Here is a 12,247-nt window from a genome sequence, read left to right as displayed (position 1 = left end):
GAAGACAAGGCCATCTATTCAATGGGCGTGTAATTTCACATACAGTGGAAAAGAATGGGTCTCGGTTTTTCTTTTAATATAAAAGTAGCCTTAAAATTTTAAGATCGTTTTATAAGTTTTTTACTCATTTAATTTACCACAAAATACAAAAAGGGGCTCTACTGCCTTCACAATAGTTGGTATAACAATTAATCGACGTGAGTATTTGATGAATTGCGGTAAATTAGCAGAGTGCAATTTGGTCTGAAATCATAGGAGTGATTGGTGCACAGCGCGAATTCGGTTTAAAATCACGTGTATTATAACCAATCTGAACTAGAAAACTTCGGTCGGTACCAATATTTTCTTAATCTAGTAGCCGGTTCGTTGAGAAGTGGAACCGGGAGCGTTCAGTTTACATCTCACTTTTTATTCGAAACAGAAAAGACGCAATTTAGAGCAAAAATGATGCAATTTAGAAAGACAATTAAGTAGTCAATTTGTTTCCAAAGTAACAGAGAGAGCTGTATTTGACCAGTTACATAAACACTTGCAAGACAATGACTTGTATCCTGTATAAGGATATAGAAAGCATATAGAAAGCAGTATAGCACTGAAACAGCGCTCTTGAGAGTTTTAATAATATCTTTCACAACACGAATCGACAGCATGTTACGCTATTAGTCCTTTTGGATTTAAGTTCAGCTTTTGACACCCTGGATCATGACATCATGATTCGCCGACTCGAGATGTCCTTTGGAATCACAGGCACAGCACTGTAGTGGCTGAGGTCATATTTGCCTAGTCGCTCACAACATTTCAGAATTGTCTGTTGGTGACATCAGCGTTGCTCCTGCTAGTACTGCACGAAATCTTGGAGTTCTGTTCGATCGAAATCTGAAGTTTGATGTTCAAATTACAAAAACATGCTGTAGAGGTTACTACTATCTGCACAGCGAATATTTAACGTTGAATTCAACCAGATGTTTGGTTCATGCACTGGTAATGAGGCGCGTGGATTACTGTAATAGCTTACTCTACGGTCTCCTAAGAAATAATATCAATAAGCTACAGCGTCTTCAGAATATGGCCGCCAGGTTAATAATAAATACTCCACCCGTACTGCGAGGATTTTCGAAGTCCTAAAAAATAGCACAATTGCCCATTTTTAAGAGATTTTTACCCTTAAAAAGTCACCTAGAATTTTCGGGAGCCTTTGTTCTGGCTGAAATTTTCGAAAAGGTAAGTTTTGATCCCTATAATGTAATAAAAATATGCCTATATCTATCGTTTACATACCAAAATACGTTTAGCAATGCTTCGTTTAAGTGGTTTTGAACTATATTCTCGTTGGGTGCTTCTGATTTAATCGAAGTTAAGGAGAAGTCCTCCTACAACCTTAGGTCAAATGATGAACTGTTACTGGCTCCACCGACGTTCAAGTCTAAAAAGACCCTAGGCGACAGGACTTTCCAATTGGCTTCGCCGACTCTATGGACTTCTTTTTTTTGACTTCAACTTCAACTTTATTTAAATTTGAAAATATAGCAAAAGATACATTGGGACTGGCCTGCAGTTGGCGAGGCTATTCGAGGCAGGCCAGGCTACATAATTTACAACAAACTAGACAAATACAAAGAAATTAGGCGTTATATAAGTATATACATTTTACATTAAATAGATACGTTCTACCTAAATGCAAGGACAATAATTAAAGTGAAATTTAAAAATAAAATAAAATGAAAATAAAGGACAAGAGAATTACTTTTTCATTTTCACGATGATCGTATCCACATCAGTATAGGAGTCTTCAGTTTCAAGGAAATCGAGTAGCATTTCTTTTAGTGATCTTTTAAAAGCTTTTTTCGGTCTTTCTTTAAGGATTTGAGGTATCCCATTCCAAATTTTGACCCCAACACGCGAAAAAGCATTTCGTTTGACATTGGGTCGAGATTCTTTAGTATAAAAATGTTCAGAGGTTGAGGCACGTGTGTTGTAAGTATGAACACTAGAAATTCGAGAGAAGAGTTTCGAAAAATTTAACCGGAGCAGTGTTTTTATTTACATCATACATAAGACTACAAACGGATTCATAATATAGAGACTGTAAAGGTAGAATTTTTGCATTGACAAAAAAAGGTATTGCGTGGTCGTTTGTTTCAGCAAAATATATTAAACGCAGGGCGCGTTTTTGAAGGACAAGAATTTGGTCAAGGAAAGTTTTACACGCGTTGCCCCAAGAGATAAGACCATAAGTTAGATAAGGTGTAATAAGTGACTGATAAATATTTAAGAGGGTGCAAGTGGGAACAATATGTCTTCCAAGTGCATTAAGGATGGAAACAAGCTTGAAGCCTTTTAAAGCCAAACCAAAAACTTTACTTTTTAAAGAAGCCTATGATTTATAGATTTACGACTCATGAATGACTAATCAATTAACGTTTTTAACATAATTTCAATTACTTAGTTTCAATACATTTTATAATCGAATCTTATAATTGCCTTTTAAATTGTGTACATAGAGAGATTTATACCAAATTTTTAGGGTTTTTTAGGAAATTTTAAGTATAATTTTATACAATATTCCAATTTTACCTATTTTTTATTTTTTTAATTTTTTGTTTGCCGTTTTTTTCCTTTTTCTTTGGTTGTTAGTGCGCATTAGATCATATATTTAAATGCTATTTTGCGCCTTATAAATTATCATTATTATTATTATTATTATTATTATTATTATATTATTATTATTATACGAAGAGCCAATCAGATTGCATTGATCACCAGTGATTCCAAAATGGATGCAACGAATTGCAGAAAAATTTCTCCTTTTACCAGGGTGGTTGCCTTTCTGTAGCCTTTTGTAGTTACTATATCTGAGACTGGTTTACATACATTGTTTTGCAGAAGAATACTCATGGCCTCTTGGACGTTTTTTATCTGGTTGATCCGTTTGGACGTTGGTTCAGCTCTGGTGACTTTAACTCCAAAGAGTACTTCCATAAGAGTAAGAAGTATTTGCCCATCTCTTAAGTCCCTAGTCAGATCAGTAACTTTAGCTGGAGGCTTCGCCTGTTGGAAACAGTAAGAACAACAATGCCCCAAAACTGGGTTAATTAATAAAATATGCACGAGTCGACTTAAGGTAAATTAAGATAAGAAAACACTTTATTTAACGTGGCGTTTACGCTAGCTTGATTAGCTGGTTAGCAAGTAATCCATGGTCCCAGTATGTTCTAAAAATTAAAGAATATAAATGTACGATAATTCGTCAGATATAAACCGTAAAAGATAAGTACTTAAAGAATATATACGACAAAAACAACAGGCAGCAGTTGCTAAAAGATTTCATATCAGTCAAACTTTGTTTTTCATTTCATTAGTGCCCACTTTACTGAGATCTAAATAATTATCAATTGTTAGCTAGTTCCATTTGATAATGAAAATGATGATAACAACAATAGCGACGACGACAACGGAAGATCATGACAATTTATTCTTACTTTTGCAAGCTGTAGGTTTATCCATCTAGTAAAAACCTTTTTATGCCTCTTTAGTTGGTCAGCTGGTAATTTAAAAACAGAAGCAAATATTAGAACCAAAAGATAGAAATGTAGCTCAATCACAATTTTTTTTTATATCACTATTCCCAAGGACTCAAAAGAAGCAACAATGGGACCGTCTACCAGATCAATTCAGACCTGGTTTGATGGGACTGGCATCGCCCTAAACGCCCATTTGGCAAAATCAGCTACATCTGTAAACGGGTTAACTTCAAAGATCATCAACAATTCAAAAAGTGAACTGTTATCTCATCTTGAACTATTTTCGTAGCACGGTAGACAAATCCCTGTCGAAAGGAAATTAGCCAGGGTTCCTGCCGAAAAAGTTGCTGTGCGGAACAGATTCTTACATCTACTAGAGGTATCAAAACGTAAGGAGAAAAGCAGGTGTAATTTAGCATCAACTCTGTTGTCTAAAAGAGGCCCTTTTACGAGTCAGCAGCCTTCCAGCGAGCTGTTAAGCTTTGTTAGTCATCGAACAGATTTAGCAAAACTCCGAGATTCTAGTGATCAGAACAGACGATAACTACAGTAAATGGTTTGAGCGGCACAGTAAAGGTTGTTACAGAACAATGCGTCCTGTTCCTTGTCCGCCTCATGCAATGGCCATCGACTGACCTTACTAATATGACGAATGTGGATGGTAGAAAGATTAATATGGCGACCTGTCTCCTGCTCAGGCGCTTCGTTTCTCGTATGGTAGAGGCGAGCGCGAAAAGCGAGTTACTTGATTAACCGCAAGGGACCACGGGAAAGCTACAGACGGCAGGCGAAGCCCATGGCTCCCAATGCAAAAAGACATTGCATTGCTAACAAGTGAACACACAACAAAGACAAACAGAAATGATCTTTTAGGAAATTTAGGAGATCACCTGGGATACTATTGAAGGATTTTTCGAACATTTATTGAATGAGGCTGAGAATCGTGTGAAGAATAATAAAGATCGAGTAGGGTGTTAACAGCCTCCGAGATCTGCATAAGTCGGTCGAAAGATCCTCGGTGCGAAAAATGAAATTGTCAACTGCTTGCTCATTGTCTGCACTTGCAAATGAAGACTCAAAATTGTTTTCCAAAAGCTTAATTGCAGTACCGCCACTAAAGTTGCTTTTCTGAATCGCTCGATACTGCTAGGCTCTTTAGGCTATTTCTAGCATTCACTACGAGCAACTAAGGGCCTGTTTACATTAAAAAGCCGAGAAACTTGTGAATGCCACCAGTGCTAGCATGGAGTGAAAACAAAAGTTCTGAACGACTGGAACAGCTAGGCTATGGCGATACTTGTAGGATTTTGAATTATTACGAGCGATTGTCAGAGATCTCTGAATCAGTCAAGGATGTGTCTGTACAATCAATTCACTACCTTTTGTCAGCACTGATTAAACTAAAATTAATTGCTAGTCTCAGCGCGATTTTTTTGTCCAGGTTTTGTTTATGTCACACGCACTAGCGTATTATGTAAAGAGAAACCAGAGGCCCACATCACATACATAGCTTAAGAAGCCGTAGCTTCACAAAGAAGTCAGCATTCAAAGTCGCAGGAAACCTACTTGTTAAAAGGCGTGAAATGCACGTTCCGCTATAATCCAAGACACACAGGAGGATAAGTGACCTATCGCCCTTCAATATTTACCAATTAGTCGCCTAAGGCGACGTGAATATCGGCGAATAGTCACCGAGAAGAAGTCGAGGTGACTATTCGCCGATATTCACGTCGCCTGAGGCGACTAGTTGTTCTAGTATAATTACATTGATGATTATTCCAGAAAATAAAATTATTGATCAATTTCCGACTCCGAAACATCAACAAATCTGGCTGCCATTTTGAAAACTGCTAGCCTTCAATGTTATAATCACCGCGCGGTGATTATAGCGGGATGAAGCAAAGCTCCTAGCCAATCATAGCGCTCTATTTTCGATAATCATCAATGTAATTATACTAATAATACATAATTCCCTCGCATTTTAATTAGCCGTTCATTAGCCCCGCTCTTCCTTTCAAACACTCAAAGCCGCACCAATCTTTTCAGACAGTTGATTCGGGGTTATGTAATATATTCCCCCCTAAGAGATCAAAGGAATCCGAGCTCATGTAAAAATAATTCTTCACAACATCCGAAAAGCCGGATTCAATAATTGTTTTACTATTCATTCAAAATATTTCTAAGTTCTTCCTCCTCGAAGTCTTTCGTCAAAGCATTGTACCTCGGCACAGTTTCGGGACAAAAAAGATTTTTTCATTTCTTGCAGATATTCTCCTCAAAAAGGGGTGACTTCAACCGAGCAATATTTTTTGTGTGTACTCTGATCTTGTGTTTCTTCCGTTCAGTTTTAGTGAGAAAACCATTCTTTTGAGTTCACTATGAATGAAAAGCTTACAGCACAATATACCATCGAAATGGTCGTATATTGCTATCCTCCCACACGGACGTTTAGGGTTTCGAAACTCGTTCCTTCGTGGGAAATGAACACTTGCGGAAGCACTAAGAACGTCTGCGTGGGAGGAGAGTATATTGCCTCCATCCTCAAAAAAAGATAAGAAATGAGGAGGAGATAAATTCTTAAGAAGCCAGTGTGTAGGCATAGGTTACACAGTAACTACTGACTGCCTTATGATACACAGAATAGTCAAACTGGAAAAAGAGTATACTTCAATCGTTAAAGTTTATAAATATTATCAATATAAGGGAGATAAGTGACTTATCCCCCTTGCATATTAATACATAATCCCCTCGCATTTTAATTAGCCGTTCATTAGCCCCGCTCTTCCTTTCAAACACTCAAAGCCGCACCCATCTTTTCAGACAGTTGATTCGGGGTTATGTAACATATTCCCCCGAAAAGAACAAAGGAATCCGAGCTCATGTAAAAATAACGCTTCATATCATCCGAAAAGCTGGATTCAATAATTGTTTTACTATTCATTCAAAATATTTCTAAGTTCTTCCTCCTCGAAGTCTTTCGTCAAAGCATTGTACCTCGGCACAGTTTCGGGACAAAAAAGATTTTTTCATTTCTTGCAGATATTCTCCTCAAAAAGTGGTGACTTCAACCAAGCAATATTTTTTGTGTGCACTCTGATCTTGTGTTTCTTCCGTTCAGTTTTAGTGAGAAAACCATTCTTTTGAGTTCACTATGAATGAAAAGCTTACAGCACAATATACCATCGAAATGGTCGTATATTGCTATCCTCCCACACGGACGTTTTAGGGTTTCGAGACTCGTTCCTTCGTGGGAAATGAACACTTGCGGAAGCACTAAGAACGTCTGCGTGGGAGGAGAGTATATTGCCTCCATCCTCAAAAAAAGATAAGAATTGAGGAGGAGATAAATTCTTAAGGAGCCAGTGTGTAGGCATAGGTTACACAGTAACTACTGACTGCCTTATGATACATAGAATAGTCAAACTGGAAAAAGAGTATACTTCAATAGTTACAGTTTATAAATATAGAATGAAAATTTCCAATGATGTCTAGGCAATAACGCTGTAATTTCAAGCAATCTTCCACAGTCAAAGGCAGTACCACGAGGCAAAGATATAGAGACCTTTCAAATCTAAGACACCAAGCCAACATCATTCAAGACGTGAGTATGAAAAATGAATAGGTTACACAATCATTGATGATTCAAGCATTTATGAGTGCAACGCGACTTCACATCTTAACAACTGCGAAAATCTATTGAATAAATACATACAACAAAGTGAATCCGGCTCGCTTGTTTGAGCACGTCATTTGTTTTGTTTCGTCGTTTCGGCCGTTTCGATTCGTTTCGGTGGTTTCGTTTCGTTGTTAGTTACGGGTTTTAGTCCATGCCACGAAAAATAGGAGCCTTGAGTCGGGCTTGACCTCCTTCCTTTTGTGTCCTAAGTGAGTGTAGCTAAATGTCGCGGATCAGTGGTGGGTAGTGGGTAGAGGTCGGGGGTCGTGGGTGTGGGTGTGGGTGTTGGACGTGGGTGTGGGTAAACTGAATGTTGGGGGTTAAAAAATAATTTTCCCCAAAAAATTTAAAATTAAAAAATTAAATAGCAAAAAGTTGTAAAATTCATGAAACGAAAAATCTCCGCGTACATTACCAGGAGACTTATTCCCCTTCCCCGCGGTCAGCAAAGCAAAGAGAATCCTTTAGTACAAACGGACACAAAAAGGCATTTAGGCGAAAAATAAAAGAAACTCTGTACACTATGTAAACCTGAGCAAGGCTGAAGAAAAACTGGGGACTGCACTGCTTTTTCTCAACGATGTCAACATTCGTGACTGAAACGTCCTTGCCTCAGAATCGTTACAGCAAAGATTTTGTACCGCAAAGCAAAACAAAAACGAATCTAGAAAATTGTATTTCCGTACGGCAATAAAATTTACATTGAGTCTAGCCTTAACTTGAAAAGTAACCTGCGATCAGGCGTTATTTTATTATTATTATTATTATTATTATTATTATTATTATTATTTTGGCTTCTTTGCTTCTTTGGCTCGAGAGGGAAAAAAAATAACGGTGAGGGTAAAAGGAGGAATGAGTTTGCGGAATGGCATATGGCATGGCTTGCGGAATGACATAATTATGCGGAATGTAAAATATGAAAATTGGCGCAAAGAAATAAATTAAACTGAAAGGCATGCGAGAGTCATTGCCGCGCCTTTTTTGGCGCCAATTTGAGTGAGCAACTGCTTTACTGGTTCACGCATTTAGACATTTATCCATAAAAACATACCTGAGGATTGGCTTAGGGTTCCTATTCCTGAAGGCAGCCTCCAAACGAAAACATTGAAGTTCGGTAAATATAATGAGGCGTGACCAAAATAAATACATGTGCGTTTGATTTTTTTCTTCTTCAAAATACTGTCGGCACCGAAAATGATACTCCTTCGATCAAGAATTACATTGCGTCACTACCTTGATTTCGTGATTTTGACAGCTACGTACGTTGTGCCACGTGCAGTCACGGAAATGACTGTCACGCAGAGTCGCCGGCAGGTAAAGTTCAGTGTTTCAAAATGGCTAAAATTGATCCAGTTTCACCTTTTAACCCCATTCTTTGATTGAAAAAGGCAATTTTGCAAGTGGGAAAACCTACAAGACGTACAGAAAACGAGCCTTTAGGCTGTAAATATCTATTTATGTGCGTTTCGAAATTGGAAGTGTTTACACAATACAGACAATTACCGCCAGCCTATCATGAAAATTCCTGAACTTCGATGGTGTCTTACAGAGATTTCCTTCAGTTACCCAAGCCAATTCCCAGGTATGTTTTAAATGAATGTCTAAATGTGTGATTTAAATAGCAAGAAGAGAATTTGGAGTTATACCACATGTTACATATTGCCGTCGAAAATGAGTAACGAACTTAAATTTTTCCCGTAAACCTATCGCTCATTTTTAAAATTATTTCAGTATCACTCAATCGTGCCAAGAAATCTGCGCTGATCATTGCAATTGTGGATCGGATAAAGATTAATTTTTGTAAGCAGCTATTTCAATTCAGCGAGTCCGAGCTGTCCCATACTTTCTGCAAATTGCACGTTTCGACATATTTTATGTCTGTTTCGTTTATTTTCGCGGTGATCGCTCAGATAAATCTTCATTGGCAAGAGAACGAAGAAGCAGCCGAGAAAAGGGCAACAATCAAGGAGTCGGAAATTTTCGTTTCATAAATATTTTAAAACTTTTTTCTATAATTTTTTTTTTCAATTACTTTACTTTATCTTTTTATTCCCATTCTTTTTTTACCCACGACATTTACCCACACCCACACTCACGATCCACGACCTCTACCCACTACCCACGACATTTAACTACAATCGTCCTAAATACGAAGAATATAAACGGCTGACAGATCATGACTCTCGGTGCTACGCAACCTCGAAAAATAAGCCGAAAGATTAGAGCCAGTCAGAAAAGGAGAGATAGTTTGAGTGAATAGTAATGGGACTAAATAGGTTAAAGTTTTACTTCACACTTATTATGAACAAAAGTGCGGTTATACTGCACGGCGCTGGCACGCGACGGTTTTAATAAATGATTACTATTTTAAGAAAGGAAGAGCAATTAACACTTAAAAATTGATAAATTTCACATAGATGTAATTTATTAGATTCGACAAAATAATTCCTTTATTTTTAAGGATTAAAATACCAGTTATTTTCTATTACTTGTGGATAAAAATGCAGGCAAAAGGTTTTCATGTTAAACATTTCAAGTTCAACACTGTGCTTGGTAACTTACCTGTTCGTTTTTATAAAAGGACATAGGAAGTGGTACCGTGTCTATAAATAGTACGCATCTTAGTGCTGCTTTTCGGACAGAAACAAATAACATCATTTTCTCGCTAGATTTTTTTCGATGTTTCTGAGCTTAAAAACAATAAATAATCCCAACAGGCAGATGCAACGGCTTAACACGGGAAGTTGAAGCACGAATGGATTACGTAAGCGGGAGCGTTTCTTGAGCGTGAGCGTTTCGCCCTCCGTCTTTATTCTACTGACGCACGCTTGTAGCCTCTTTCATACTTCATTCCTTGACTTTCCGATTCAGTAAACACAAACAATAGATTCCAAGTGACCAAACTATCTATGATGACCAGCATTTGTCTTGCCGGCGAAGGGCAAATTAAGAACAGATCAAACCTCCCAAGGCGTTTTAGAAGAAGATGAATTCTGAGTTAACAAGAAAACCAAGCACAAGGAACTTTACACCTCGCTATTTTCTCTCCAAAACTCGGCTTAACATGAATCAAAAAAGAACAATAAAATAATTAGAATAATCAGCTACATGTATTCAAATAAGTTCGGGCCAAAACTTTGTAAAATATTTTTGCATCACTTTAAATTTTGGCATATATCCGCTGTTACAAATAACAAAAGAACAGGTTAAAAGTTAAGTTTGACAAATTCGATGCTGACCTTTTACATGCTCCAGCCGGGGGACAGCTGTGAGTGTTTCTTTGGGAATTTGTCTTATTTATCTACACGCTGAGGTCTTGAAAATCAAACAGCGAAGGAAATAAATGTTTTAAAAGTGTGATTAGTCCCTACCTTTCATTAAAACATATTCCGTATTCATGTCGTCTGCCTTTTTAGCTGTCCGGGTTTTAAGTGTTTTCTTCATATTCTCACCGTGAGGTCCGTTCTGTCGTCCGTTCATGCCGACGGAATCATCAGAGTAGCTTTCTCTTCAGGAAGTTTACAATCCTTTAAATAAATAATTGAGCTTGGGAACCATGTCTCCGTTCTCTTGCAACGCATAGTTTGATCGACAACTTGGTCATTTCGATCAAATGAAGCAGTTTCGTGCTTTTGGCGGATCGAAAGTTTGCTTTTCTTTCAGTAATTTATGCTGCGCAACGCGCGTGATAGCCACCGTGTCACGCAACGCAACCAATGGCTTTAATCTGCTGGTCAGTTGTTGTCACTCTAGCGACGGCTCAGAGTAGGCTTCTGCCTACCTTAGGTAATCAACCTTTGACTTACTTTACCACATTAATTTGTAGAAATACTTAAAGTGCTTTGTAAGATAACTTAGCTTACGATGCTAAAATTTTGGAGTGACCGGGGTACGCATTAGCGCATTACGCTGTGTCAATCACAAAAGGAATAATAATTTTACATACATTTTTCCGCAGGCAAGTAAAAATGATCGCTCGTAGTAAAGATGCTTGGCAGTGGTCCTCTAGAAAAATAATGTTTGTAAATTAAATGCACCCAGTTATGCCAACAACGGATTTTAACTAAAATTCCGGGATTGTTCTCCTGGTTTTACACTGTAAGATCGGAGATCGGCGAAATCCTATGCGCGGTAGTGCCCCAGGGGTCCGACAGAGGTTCATATTTTATACCCCAAAAAATCCCAACTTCAGAATTTGTCTACCCAAAAAAATCTCTACTTTTTTTAGCATACCCAAAAAAATCCCTCAGTGTCTTTGCATCAGCAAATTTTATTATTTATCTTCTGGAAAGCTGAAACATGCCAACTTCAACTTTGGTTTTGGTCAAAAACAAAACTATAAATTGCGCTTATGTTATTTTTTATTTGAGCTGATGAAAAATACAATACCCATAAAAATCCCTCTGTTGTTTTCGCGACCCAAAAAAATCCCAGCGTCTTCCATAGACCCCAAAAAAATCCCTTTTGGCCAAAATCTCAGACCCAAAAAAATCCTTCGGACCCCCCCGTCATTAAAATATGTGAGTGGGGCCCCTGGGGGTAGTGCTTATCCACCGACATATTTTAAACTTGCAAGAATGAAAGTTTTTATAAAGTATTAGCAGCATTGAAGGCACACTGAAGTAAAACTGCGTTGTATTCATTTAACAATAATGAAATTAGACGGGTGACAGAGAAGTGTTCATTAGAAAATATAGCTTCTTTATACTCCGCTTGCTCATGAGAGTTCAGCACCTTCAGTCAGGAAAATGGGGCCTATGAATGTCCCGATTTTAATATTTTTAAAAGATCATACCGACTAACAAAATAAAATATAGTTGCTTCCCACATAATACATGTGCAAGATTATGGACATTTCTATTGGTTATGCTCTCCCTATTTTACCCGTCAATCAGTATTTGGACAAAAAAGAAAGCGCTTTCTGACAAGCTGAGAAAGCTATGCCTGTTGTTAAACTAGTATTCATAGAAAAAATAATAGACATTCCATATCTTTGACTGATTGGCGAGAAAATTGTCAAAATACTAAAAATTTTCAAGCTCGTGGATGT

At 37.6% G+C, this 12,247-nt stretch overlaps 1 protein-coding gene across 1 annotated transcript in view; it reads right to left on the bottom strand.

Annotated features, from left to right (window-relative positions):
• The window catches only part of LOC140932708 (uncharacterized), a 38,950-nt gene extending 28,063 nt beyond the window's left edge, over positions 1-10,887 (bottom strand). The window contains exons 1-3 of the mRNA XM_073382220.1: positions 10,569-10,887; positions 3,480-3,541; positions 2,872-3,048 (exon numbers count right to left, since the gene is read on the bottom strand). Coding sequence (XP_073238321.1) covers positions 2,872-3,048; positions 3,480-3,541; positions 10,569-10,677 — 348 coding nt within the window. The 5' untranslated portion in view covers positions 10,678-10,887. The remainder of the gene's footprint in view (positions 1-2,871; positions 3,049-3,479; positions 3,542-10,568) is intronic.
• Positions 10,888-12,247: the final 1,360 nt, after the last annotated feature.

The sequence above is a fragment of the Porites lutea genome, chromosome 1 (genome assembly GCF_958299795.1).
Source record: "Porites lutea chromosome 1, jaPorLute2.1, whole genome shotgun sequence".
Classification (NCBI taxonomy): domain Eukaryota; kingdom Metazoa; phylum Cnidaria; class Anthozoa; order Scleractinia; family Poritidae; genus Porites; species Porites lutea.
This window is presented reverse-complemented; position numbering and strand designations above follow the sequence as displayed.